Source organism: Pipistrellus kuhlii, unplaced genomic scaffold (assembly GCF_014108245.1).
Source record: "Pipistrellus kuhlii isolate mPipKuh1 unplaced genomic scaffold, mPipKuh1.p scaffold_m20_p_1, whole genome shotgun sequence".
Taxonomy (NCBI): Eukaryota; Metazoa; Chordata; class Mammalia; order Chiroptera; family Vespertilionidae; genus Pipistrellus; species Pipistrellus kuhlii.
In genome coordinates this window covers 69936596-69950288 of record NW_023425404.1, presented here as the reverse complement: position 1 = coordinate 69950288, position 13693 = coordinate 69936596, and the positions used below count along the sequence as shown (strand labels likewise).

At 37.0% G+C, this 13693-nt stretch overlaps 1 protein-coding gene across 11 annotated transcripts in view; it reads left to right on the top strand.

Annotated features, from left to right (window-relative positions):
• The window catches only part of HECTD1 (HECT domain E3 ubiquitin protein ligase 1), an 89088-nt gene that overhangs the window by 62623 nt on the left and 12772 nt on the right, over nt 1-13693 (top strand). For 5 of the 11 annotated variants that reach the window (XM_036450937.2, XM_045585204.1, XM_036450928.2 and 2 more), the window contains exons 25-30: nt 2054-2890; nt 3566-3787; nt 6372-6505; nt 9352-9474; nt 11022-11178; nt 12717-12939. In XM_036450937.2, coding sequence (XP_036306830.1) covers nt 2054-2890; nt 3566-3787; nt 6372-6505; nt 9352-9474; nt 11022-11178; nt 12717-12939 — 1696 coding nt within the window. The remainder of the gene's footprint in view (nt 1-2053; nt 2891-3565; nt 3788-6371; nt 6506-9351; nt 9475-11021; nt 11179-12716; nt 12940-13693) is intronic. The other 6 variants (XM_036450947.2, XM_036450968.2, XM_036450959.2 and 3 more) reach the window with 6 other exon arrangements.

The following is a 13693-nucleotide window of genomic DNA, read 5'->3' as shown; positions in this document are numbered from 1 at the left end:
TAGTACCATTCAACTCAGAAATTTCAAATGTGTTTGTTTTTTGGTATTTTAAGTACATTTATTTAGTTAATATTTTTTTTTCTCCTAAATTGTTTGTTTTGGCTTTTAAGTATGTGGGCTAATTAGGGTATATGTGAATGCAGTTAATTTTTCTTAACTGTATTAAGAAAAATTAACTGAAGCAACTGCATAGGAAAAATTGGAATCTTATAATTTCAGAATTTAGCTTATAAGAGAGGCTTATTTTTTATCTGACTTATGTAGAGATTCAGAATTTTGGCTCACCAGGATGACAATTCCTGTTGTGCCTTAAAACCTTTATGTCACAGAGAGTTCTTAGCTTTCAAATACTTAAGCCAACCATTTCTAATAATGGCTAGTTATTACCAACTCTGTCTTTTTATTTAGTTTGGGGGCATAGGAGTTTAGAGTTGTGTTCCTATATACTTACGGATAGAACATATGTACCCTTTCTTTGTCCCCCTTAAAACATGAATTTAAACACATCCTCAGACTAATATGAATAGTTTACATTTTAAAATTACTTTTCTACATTTTATCAATTAAATCTTTTCCCCCCTAAAGAATCTATGTGTTGATAGGGATATCCAACCAACGCATATATAATAACTTTTATGTATTCTACAATTATGAATGCCTACACTGTAAGGGTACTTTGATAGAATTCAGGTATACAGTGGTCAAAGTATGTTCCCCTGCTTTTGGGTGAAACAGATAAACATATAATTACACATTTTTATAAGTGCTGTGAAGTAAATTATCATTGTATTGAATCAATTAATGCAATGCAAATGTTATTTTTATTTGGGGTTGGGATATGTTTTGCACCTTTACTTTTCTTATACTTTCCATGTTGCAGAAGAGATAGTTAATTGTTGGTTCTCCAGAGGTTTTTTCAACATAAAGAATAAATTGAGGCAATTGAAATCTCATGTAAACTAGATTATGTAGATTTGGGGCAGTTTTCCTTTCAAAGAACTCATGCAGAGAAAATCCCCACAGGTAATTCAACATTACTTATACCCCTCGGAACCTTATCATACACATAAATTAACTGTGTGTGTGTGTGTGTGTGTATACACGTATGATACATGTGTGTACATGTATGCATGCATGTGGGTATGTGTGTGTCCGAAGGACTTTTAAACTTTATAAAGACTTGTTATATTTAAAAATAAAACATTTTGTGTTCTTCCATGAAATGTAGTTCGTTTATAACACTAAAATAAGATTGTAAAATTTCTATTAGTTTTCTTTATAATAAGCACTTTATTGTTTTTTTAAGTTAATTGTTTTTAAAAAATAGTACGTATAATTTTCCAAGTACAAATAAATATAGATTAAATGTCATTTTGCTCATTAGTTCTTCACACGTTATTAGCTTTAGTATATAGCTTTAGTTATTAGTTTTAGTAAAAGGGCTTAGTATACTTAAAATTTTTGTTTTTAGGATTTTTCTGTGCTTATTCAGATATATTAAACTTAATCATAAGAGGACCAAGTAACCACTGAACTTTGAGAACACAACCGAAATGCTAACTTAGTGTTATTTGAGCTAGTGACCTAAAATTTCTACAGTGATATATGAATATTTTGTCTGTCAATTATAGGATTTAGCCCAAGCTCAGAATTTAATGGTAAACCAACAATTTTTTTCTGTAAAGAACATTTGACCACATAATCATTTTTAGCAACTAAAAAACCTTCTACTTAGATTTCACCTATATTGCTGTAGTTACACTATTTTACCGTTTGTATTCACTTTTTAAAACAATTTTTAACAATTCTTCCCCTTAAAAGATACCCCAGTAGACATATACAAGACCCTTACATTGTTTTTAAATATCACCAAAGTGAACAGTTCAGAAGTAATAGAAATAAAAGGAAGAATTTAATTTTAGTTGGCAGACCTTAAGTGACTATAGAAATTCAGACAACACTGATGAAAAGCTGATCCCATATTGTGGAGCTACTGTCTGACACGCTCCTATCTGCTTTCTGCTGGGTCTCACAAACTCCTGTCCCTTTCCAGGCTGGATTGATGTCACCTGGGATGCTGGTGGCTCAAACTCTTACCGTATGGGCGCAGAAGGAAAATTTGACCTCAAGCTTGCACCAGGGTACGACCCTGATACAGTGGCATCACCCAAACCTGTTTCATCCACTGTTTCAGGCACAACGCAATCATGGAGCAGCTTGGTGAAAAACAACTGTCCAGACAAGACATCTGCTGCTGCAGGCTCCTCAAGTAGAAAAGGAAGCAGCAGTTCTGTGTGTAGCGTGGCCAGTAGCAGCGACATCAGCTTGGGTTCGACCAAAACGGAACGGAGATCAGAAATTGTAATGGAACACAGTATAGTTTCAGGAGCTGATGTCCATGAACCAATTGTTGTTCTTTCATCTGCTGAAAACATCCCTCAAACAGAAGTAGGGTCATCATCCAGTGCCAGCACCAGTACCTTAACAGCGGAAACGGGAAGTGAAAATGCTGAAAGAAAGTTAGGCCCTGATAGTTCTGTTCGTACTCCTGGGGAGTCTAGTGCAATATCCATGGGAATTGTTAGTGTCAGTTCTCCTGATGTTAGTTCAGTGTCTGAGCTAACTAATAAAGAAGCAGCTTCACAACGACCCCTTAGCTCCTCAGCAAGTAACAGACTGTCAGTGAGTTCTTTGTTGGCTGCGGGGGCCCCTATGAGCTCTAGTGCAAGTGTACCTAACCTGTCCTCAAGAGAAACATCTAGCTTGGAGAGTTTTGTAAGGAGAGTGGCAAACATAGCACGGACTAATGCCACGAACAACATGAATCTAAGCCGAAGCAGCAGTGATAACAACACTAATACTTTGGGGAGGAATGTGATGAGCACAGCAAGTAAGTGAGCTTTTCCTTATGGAAACCAATGCCTTTTCCACTCTGAGGGATGCAAAGTAGAATTTCTTGTTCAGTGGGTTCTGGCTTCAGTCTTGAACTAGATCATTAACCATATTAGATACAATTTCATCAAATTTAGCACTTAAGGAATATGAAGTTCTGTAGAATCATATTTAAAGAATTCAGATCAGGTGTGATAAAGAACCTCTTATTCTGAAAGGATAAAACAATAACACACTTCTGTTTTTCACTTCTATTATAAATCATTAAGTACAGTTGCATGAGAAAATAGATGACTATTAAATATCATCATAGTTGATTGAAATCAGACCATCACACTGGTCCTAAATTGCTATTAACTGTTGAAAATTATTTTATTCTAGTTTAAGCTACTAACAAGTCAAAGTAGTTCCTTTGGAAAATTTTATTGGGAATTATTCCATTGCTTATTTCACCTCTTGTAAAAAGCTACACTTAATTTTTTTGAAAAATAATAGTGCTAAGGAAATAAGAACTTTTAGTTGGATTTCAGTTGGGTTCCCAAAGTTGCTTTTCAGCCATTTAATAATTTAATGTTTCATGACCTCATTCTTTTTTCTACATATGCAACCTAGTTATTCTAAGATTTATAATATTCTACCTATTTGTACTGATTTGCTTCATTTTTATCTTTAGCTTCTCCTCTTATGGGTGCTCAGAGTTTTCCTAATTTGACCACACCTGGTACTACATCAACAGTGACTATGTCAACATCCAGTGTTACGAGCAGCAGCAATGTAGCTACAGCAACAACAGTTTTATCAGTTGGACAGTCGTTAAGTAATACTTTAACCACCAGCCTCACATCAACCTCCAGTGAAAGCGACACAGGTCAGGAAGCAGAGTATTCCTTATATGGTAAGTTATAGTTTAAAATATTTAGATATTTGTATAGTGATGCTTTTATTATGTTTTTCTGCTGTGGTTTTAACCTTTAATTAGAAAAGAATTATTCTCCTAACAAATAAGATGGAAAATGTTACATAATCTGAGAGACTATTAAGTTGTCAGATTATTAAAAAGACATCTAAGAATTTTGGTGTTCCCTTCCTTCTCTGGCTCTGTCCTATGGTCTCCTGCTCTACCACATCCTCCAAGCCGCCAGCTCTCCCTCTCTGCTCTCCGTCTGGTGGCTTGGGGAGGGAGGCAAGTTCTCCAAGCTGCTCCACATCCCTCACTGGAGATGGAGCCCGCAGCCCTGACTGGGAAATAATCCACGACTTCCTGGTTCAGGGGTCAGTGCTCAACCATTGAGCAACACTGGTCAGGCATTATTTTTTAATCCTTGCCTGAGGAGAATATTTTTTCCGTTCATTTTTAGAGAGAGCGTGGAAGGGAGAGGGTATGGAGGGAGGGAGAGAAAAAATATCCATGTGAGAGAAACAATTGGTTGCTTTCTGTACATTCCCCTATTGGGATGGAACCTGCAACTTGGGTATGTGTCCTAATTGGTAATCAGACCCACCACCTTTGGGTGTACACCATGATGCTCCAACCAACTGAGCCACACCAGCCAGGGCATGCCTGTTTTCTAAAAAATTACTCTTGTTGACCAGCCAGTGTTGCTCAGTGGTTGAGTGTTGCCTTCTGAATTAGGAGGTCGTGGTTCAATTCCTGGTCAGGTTACTGGCTTGCTCCCCAGTGTGGGGTGTGCAGAAGGCAGTTGATCAATGATTCTCTCTCATCATTAATGTTTCTATTTCTCTTCCTCTCTCCCTCTGAAATCAGTAAAAAAGTATATTTTAAAAAATTATTCTTACCAATTTCAAATACAAGAAAGTGTATATAAAAATAGTATTTTAAGTACCATTTTATGTATCTCATTTTAATGTTTTAGTTTTTTTTGAAAATGTGGCCTCTCCTATTCCAAGCTAAGAATTGGTTCTGATGTATGGTTTTAGGGAAAACATTACATTTCTCTCTCTCTCTCTCTCTCTTTTTTTTTTTTTTTTTTTTTAATCTTTTAAATGTGTAGGTAACAAATGAAGATGATTATTATTAATTCAAAGTATTGTAAATTTATTGAAAAGCTATTCCACTTCAGTTTTTCTCATGGAGGCCTTCTACCCCTTTCTACTATTTCTTAATGTGTTAAAGTCAGGCTTTAATTTTTTATCATTTAAAGGTTAAGAAGGGCCGAAACTGGTTTGGCCCAATGGGTAGAGCGTCGGCTTGGGGACTGAAGGGACCCGGGTTCGATTCCGGTCAAGGGCATGTACCTTGGTTGTGGGCATATCCTCAGTAGGGGGTGTGCAAAAGGCAGCTGATCGATGATTCTCTCTCATCGATGTTTCTATGAGAAACATCTATCTCTCTCCCTTCCTCTCTGTACAAAATCAATAAAATATATTTTTAAAAAATATATTTAAATATATTTCTATCTCTCTCCCTTCCTCTCTGTACAAAATCAATAAAATATATTTAAAAAAAATAAAAAATAAATAAAGTTTAAGAAGGTTGTGAGTATGCTAGTGGGAGAGAATATTAAAGAGTTAGGGCTGTTTGTTGCCTTTTAAAAATTGTTAGATGATTAAACTTTCCTTTTTTATATTCCTAAAACTAGAGGCCCGGTGCACGAGATTTGTGCACTGGGGGCTAGGGGAGTCCCTCAGCCCAGCCTGCGCCCTCTCACATTCTGGGACCCCATCAGGGATGTCTGCCTGCTGGCTTGTGCCTGATCACCCCAAGGATCAGGTCTAAGCCAGCCGTCAGACATCCCTCTCACAGTCTGAAGCTCTTCCATTCTGGGACCATTCGCTCCTTACCGGCCGCCTGCAGTGGAGGCATTAGAGGCTCCTGCCACCACCGCTGCACTTGCCAGCCATGAGCCCAGTTTCTGGCTGAGAGGCTCTCCCCCTATGGGAACACACTGACCACTAGGGGGCAATTCCTGCATTGAGTGTCTGCCCCCTGGTGGTCAGTGCAAGTCATAATGACCAATTGTCCACTGTTTGGTTGATTTGCATATTAGGATTTTATTATATAGGGTTATAGACAAAAATAATGTCATCAGAAAATACTGAATCTACCTATTGTGTTTCCCCGAAAATAAGACATCCTCCGAAAATAAGACCTAGCGCAACTTGGGAGAAAAAATTAATATAATACACTGTCTTATTTTCGGGGAAATGATATGTGGTTCATGACTGTATAGATACCTGGTACTTAATACAATTTTTGACCCATTGTAGGAACTCTGTAGATACTTGTTGATAGTGAGTGACTCCAAAGTGCTCTCTTTCCACAGTGTTATGCTAACTGTGACTTATGCAGAGATCCATAATATGATTGTTGTTATATTTTAACATAGTCCATATTGTTGACCGTTTATATTGATTTTGTAGGTTTGGATTTAGTTTATGGCCATTCTTTATCCCATGTTGATTTTTTGTTAGGCTTTGTTAATTGTGTTGAAAGTAAGGTTGTTGGTTTTGTTTTCTAGATTTTCTTGACAGCTGCCGTGCCAGTACCCTGTTAGCTGAGCTGGATGATGATGAGGACTTGCCTGAGCCAGATGAGGAAGATGATGAAAATGAAGATGACAATCAGGAGGACCAAGAATACGAGGAGGTTATGGTAGAGACAGCCCCCCCATTCTCTTAATATTAATAATTGAAACGAATAGAGGAAAAGCAAAGTTCTGGTTAAACTTTGTAGCAAGGAAATACGGTACCAGTATGAAAAATGTGGTTAATTATAAAAAATGCTGTTAATATGAACATTTATGATTCTCTTGTAAAGGCAGTTATAACACAATGACAAATATCTGTATGTCTAAACAATTTGGTTATATTTGAAAAATACTAATCCTGAAGAATACAATTTTCATGGTTCTTCTGCTATATTTATACATAGAATTATTTAGTGTCTACTGTTTTTTTTGGTTTTGTTTTCTTAAATTATTGTTTAAAGTATTACATATGTCTCCTTTCCCCCTCATTGACTTCTCTCTGGCCATTCCCAACCCCCCAGCACATGCCCTCACCCCCCTATTATCTGTGTCTATTAGCCATGTCTATATGCATGCATGCAAGTCCTTTGGTTAATCTCTTACCCCCCCACCCCAGTGTCTACTGTTTTGAAAGCAGTATCTGTTCTCATCAGTCCTTATACAGAGCTATGAAGTACAGGCATAGAAAAAGTAATTTGCCCTAATTAATAAAAGTTAACTAGAAAAGGTGTTGCCAATTTAGCTATGCCTTGCCATTGCAGTATGATCTAGAATCCCAGTGTTTAACCGCTGTGATTGTCTTTGAATTGAACTCTTGACTGAAAATACTCTTTAATGTATATTTTTGATTTTTTTTTAAATGAAATGTTACTAGATTTTAAAAAGCTTCATAAGTCTGGGTTTTTTGTTGTTTTCTTGGTTACTCCTCACCTGAAGATATTTTTTCCATTGATTTTTAGAGAGAGTGTAAGGGAGAAAAGGTGGTGAGGAGCGGGGAACATATTAGGTGTAGTAATAATTAATGTCGTTTTCTAATACTTTTTAAAATCGAATTTATTTAAACAATACAACAAAATTTAATCAACAACATAGTTGCCGTTGTTTTCTACTACTTGTGCCCAACGCTCAGGAAGCATTTTAATCCCTCTGTTGTAAAATTCTTGTGATTTTGATGCCAAAAATTCGCTGCATGCATTTTTGAGGCATTCTTCATTATTAAATTTTTTTCCAAGAAGAAAGTTTTGCAAAGAACGAAACAAATGGTAATCGGAAGGGGCAATATCAGGAGAATATGCAGGTTGAGGGAGAACTTCCCATTCCAACTGGCGCAGTTTTTCAGCAGTGATTCTTGCAGTATGCGGTTGTGCGTTATCGTGGTGAAGAATTACGCCCTTCCGATTAATCAGCGCGGGTTCTTTTTCTCTTAAAGCTTGGGCTAACCTTTCCAATTGGGCACTATACACTGCACTTGTAATGGTTTGGTTAGATGGTAAAAGTTCATAATGAAGAATTCCTTTAAAATTCCACCAAACACACATCATCACTTTTTTCGCATGCAAGTCAGGTTTTGGCGTGGGCTGGGGAGCCTCATTTTTGTCCAACCTTTGAGGCCGCCTTTTCAAATTAACATACAGCACCCATTCTTCATCTCCGGTAACAATTTGCTCTAAAAACGGCAAACGGTTTTGACGAGAGAGGAGCGAACTGCAAATTGTGACTCTTTGATTACAGTTGTTGTCGGTCAACTCATGAGGAACCCATTTTCCAAACTTTTGGACTTTGCCAAGTGCACGCAATTGATTGGAAATTGTTTTTTGTGAACAATTTAAAGTTGTCGCAGGCTCTTGTTGGGTAATTTGAGGATTTTGCACCAAAAGAGCTTGAAGAGCTTCTTGATCAAAATTGGACACACGGCCTCGACCACTCTTGTCATCTAACGAAAAATTTCCCTCGCGAAATTTCTCAAACCAACGCTGGCATTTTCTGGCGCTAATTGCATCTTGACCAAGAGCACTACAGATGTTTTTTGCAGCCTCACTTGCTTTTCTTCCTAATTGGAACTCGTAGAGCATGCAGTGCCGAATATGCTCTTCATTCGCCATCTTCTTAGCCCTAGTTTTGCAACAAAAACCAAACCAAACACAAACTTTTTCAAGCAAAACTTGTTAATTGCACTTCACACGTTCTGTAGATACCACGTGTTTGAAGGTTATGTCAATACAAGTCAACGCCAAGCAAGATTTTAAACGAATGTTTAAAGATTAAAAACGACATTAATTATTACTAGACCCGATAGATGTGAGAGAGACTCATCAATTGGTTGCCTCCCACATGCATCCCAACTGGGACTGGGTATCAAACCTAAAACCCCGGTACATGCTCTGACCTGGAATTCAAACCTGAGACCCTTCGGTGCTCTAACCATAGGGCAACACTGGCCAGAGCATAAATTGAGTTTTAATGGGGTGAAGAACTCAAGTGTTTTTAGTTTATGTTGTTTGAGAAACAGTATACCAGCATATTTCTTATATGGTGTTAATATATGATGCATAATATTTAAAATGAATTTAAAATACTCATTTTATAACTTTTCTGAAAATAGCTAGTGAATATGAAGTTGTTGTTTTTTTGTTTTGTTTTTTTAATATATTTTATTGATTTTTTACAGGGAGGAAGGGAGAGAGATAGAGAGCTAGAAACGTCGATGAGAGAGAAACATCGACCAGCTGCCTCTTGCACACCCCCTACTGGGGATGTGCCCGCAACCCAGGTACATGCCCTTGACCGGAATCGAACCTGGGACCTTTCAGTCCGCAGACTGACACTCTACCACTGAGCCAAACCGGTTTTGGCGAATATGAAGTTTTTAATGACTGTTTTGGTAGTGTGGGTTGATAGTTTCTAGTCAAGGCTGAATAAGGATATATATGGATCAAATAATTAGATATCTCTACATATTTTTAAAAATCAGATTCTGAGACGTCCATCCCTGCAGCGACGAGCCGGCTCCCGCTCTGACGTAACGCACCACGCTGTCACTTCACAGCTGCCACAGGTTCCTGCTGGAGGTGGGAGCCGACCTATTGGGGAGCAGGTAATACCTTCATGTTTATCATACCTCTGATGTATTTTTCCCCCTTTCACAGTTAAGGACCATCCAAAATGTCTAGAAAAATATAATATACAGAGAAAGGAGAGAGAGTTAAGAAATGAAATTAACAGAAAGAAACTTTCTGGGGGAGGATGGGAGAGGGCTAGAAGAGGTTAATGGGGGAAACTTTCAAATATAAAGTTTTAAATTGAGTCCAGATTACTCTGATAGAGTACAAACAGAGGTTTATTACCTGAAACTCCTTCCCCTTGGCCTTTGGATAATAATAAACATGCTAAAATAATTAACAGCTATTATTTAAGACTTAGTTTTCATAGTAGTAGAGATAATAATATTAGTCTATTAACTAACATTTACTGATTATTAATTGAGTGCTGGACATATTTTTTAATACTTTAAATGTATTAACTAATTCAGTCCCTTCAACAACCCTTTGACAGTTATCTTTAGTCCCAATTTTCAGATGATGATTTCAAAGGTCACACATAGAAGTGTTGGATCCAGTATGAAAACCCAGATATTCTGGCTCTAGAGCTGTCAAATGCCAGTTTGATTTGTTTATAAAAGTTAATTTCAATGATATGTTCAAAATATGAGGGGCTATGTGTGTGTGCAACTACATACATAATTATTATTAAAATTATTACAACACATTTACAACATTTACAATCCTTTGATCTCTTTCTTGTTGATACTGAAAGTGAAGGAGAGGAGACAATGTTCCTTAAATAACTTTTATTATTGAAAATTTCAAATATGCAGGAAATCAAATCGTATGATGATGCTCCAGGACCCATCATTTGACTTTAACAGTTATCAATTCTTTGTCAAAATGTTTGATTTGTCCCATAGTAATTTAAAGCCACTCCCAAGCATTATCTGCATTTTTTACCTAATTCAATATGTAATGCAATTTACATTTTTTTAAAAAAGCACCTACCAGTATTTAAAAATAAATATAGGTTCACTGGAAGATGCACAGATAGTATATGGAGAGGTGTTATGTGCACTTTATCCAATTTCTTCCAATGGTCATATCCTACACAATTAGAGTACAACTTGCAAACCAAGAAATTGGAATACATACAATGTATGTATGTGGTTCATTGTCATCTTATCTCATGTAGGTTTCTGTAACCACCGCTAAGGCAACTTACTTTTGATAAACTTAAATTGTTAAGAAATGTATGTACTACCTTTATATGTCTGTGTAGGCTCATTTTGTGCTTAAGAAATATGGCTAATTAAGGAGTATAACAGCTATGGAGAACTTAAACATATACCTTACTTTATTTTTATAAATTTTTTAAATTGATTTCAGAGAGGAAGGGTGAGGGAGAGAGAAATAGAAAGATTGATGAGAGAAAAACATTAATTGGCTGCGTCCTGCATGCCCCTTACTGGGTAACAAGCCTGCAACCCAGGCATGTGCCCTGATTGGGAATTGAACTGTGACCTCCTGTTCTGGTTCATGGGCTGACGTTCAACCACTGAGCCATGCCATCCGGGTTGAAATTTTACTTTTATAGGAAGAAGAAGAGTATGAAACTAAAGGAGGACGCCGGAGGACATGGGATGATGATTATGTGCTAAAGCGGCAGTTTTCTGCTTTGGTTCCTGCTTTTGATCCTAGACCGGGTCGTACTAATGTCCAACAGACAACTGATCTAGAAATTCCACCTCCAGGTACGATCTGTTTTAGTTTTTGTGAGTTAATTTTTAATAAATAAGGTAATTATATACAATTAGAAAATTAATATACAGGTTATAAATAATTTTCAAGAAAATATATCAGCCACAAGTCTTTAAAAATAATTTCTTTTAAAAGAAAAAGATTCAGTCTTTTTTTTTTATTTTTTATTTTAAAAATATATTTTATTGATTTTTTACAGAGAGGGAGAGATAGATAGCTAGAAACGTCGATGAGAGAGAATCATCAACCTCTTGCACACCCCCTACTGGGGATGTGCCCGCAACCCAGGTACATGCCCTTGACCGGAATCGAACCTGGGACCTTTCAGTCTGCAGACCGATGGTCTACCACTGAGCCAAACCGGTTTCGGCACATTCAGTCTTTTTAAAACAGTGTTTTGTACTTATATAATTTTAAAAGCAAGGTTTCATTTAAAGATGTATACTTTGTCTTTTATACTGGATTAAAATTGCTAAGGATTATTCCTTTTCATTTTTGAAAAGCTATATAGAGGTTTCATTTAGACCCTCTGGAGTCAGTCAGCCTCAGTGGCAACTGTATTTCTTACAACTCTATTTTGACCTCCCCACCCCCCCTAAAGATTTTATAGATCCTAACCTCCAGAATCTGAGAAGATGCTACCTTAATGTGACGAGAGATTTTGCAAATATGATTAAATATTTTGAAATGGGGATACTATCCTATATTATCTTGGTTGAGTCCAGTGTCCTAATAAGAGGGAGTCAGTCAGGAGGGTCATACTCAGAAGGGGATTTGACTAAAGATACAGTGGGATGTCATACTTTTGAAAACGCTTACCTAATGATATGAGAAAATGATTTCTGCCCTAGTAAAAAAGAGAATACACCACCAAATACACTATTTGTGCATGTATGTGTGTGTGTGTGTGTATGTGTGTGTCCATCCCTCACAACCCACTCAGTTAGTATAAGCAACAGGTTATTAACTAAAGTACTTGGTTTTTCTCTGGAAGTAGAAAGATGAATAATTTTGGTTTTCTTATTTCTAAAAGTAAATTGTCTTTAAAATATTCATATAACCCCAGCTGGTTTGCTCAGTGGATAAAGTGTCGGCCTGCAGGCTAAAGGGTCTTGGGTTTGATTCCGGTCAGGGGCACATGCTTGGGTTTCCTGAGTTTCAAGTGTGATCCCTAGTAGGGGTGTGCAGGAGGCAAGCAATCAATGATTTTCATCGTTGTTGTATCTTTCCGTCTCCCCCTCTGAAATCAATAAAAATATATACTCATATAGTTAGCACATATTTCCTAATGAAAATGAGAGATCTGTATCATATGCATAAGTTTTACTCTGTGTTCTCTGTCTTTAAGTAACCTATTATTCCCATTTGGAAAAAAAACATGAAAATGTGAGGCCAGTAGAGTCTTTAGTAACTGATATCATTTGTCAATATATATGGCAGAAGCGTTTACTAGTGGATTTCACATAGCCTTGTCTCATAGTGCAGTGTCTTAATGTACTGTAATTGTTTTTCACGTCTTTCGTATTTTTAGGAACACCTCATTCAGAACTCTTGGAAGAAGTAGAATGTACACCATCACCTCGATTAGCTCTCACTTTGAAAGTAACAGGTCTTGGAACAACTCGAGAGGTTGAATTACCCCTCACCAATTTTAGATCAACCATCTTTTACTATGTACAAAAATTGCTTCAATTATCCTGTAATGGCAATGTGAAATCAGATAAACTTAGGCGTATTTGGGAGCCAACATACACGTAAGAGATTTTAATTTAATTTTTTAAGTATACATTTTCTTAATATATAAGCCAAGAAGCATTGTATTTCTATGTTTGAACTATAGGAACAGAAAAGATTTGGTTTTTGTTCTGTGGGTTTACAGGAACAGATAAGATCATTTTGATTCTTGATGTAGAAAGGTTAAGGTTCACAATTGAAATGAACTTTAGAAATAATTAAAACTAGTTCCTTAAGTAATAACTAGAGGCCCAGTGCACAAAATTTGTGCAAGGGTAGGACCCCTAGTGCCTGCACACTGCGGGCTGGGGCATCCTTTCCCCTGCTGCTGGCCAGGGTCTTTCTTCATTCTGTGCCACCCCCTTGTGGTCATTGCACGTCATAGCAAACAATTGAACTTCTTATAGGTCGAATTCCCGAGGGGATACTTGACATATTAGGTTTTTATGTATATAGAATAGATTGTTGATCTCTAACTGGGATTGTATATGAAATAATAGATATTTTTTATATGTAATTTGTTTTGGGGTCTGTGAGTTAACCACTTATCTTTGTTCATTCATTCATTCATTCAATAAATGATTACCAGTGAACTTAGGCTAGTGTGTTTATTAACATTTTAGTACCTCAGTTTCCTAATCTTATAAAACGAGAGTGCTTGTGAGGAATCAGTGAATTAATATATGTAAAGCACATGTGTCAAACACAAGGCCCGCGGGCCAAATCCGTCCCCCCAGGCCTTGCAATGTGGCCCGCACCGCGCTGTCATCACTG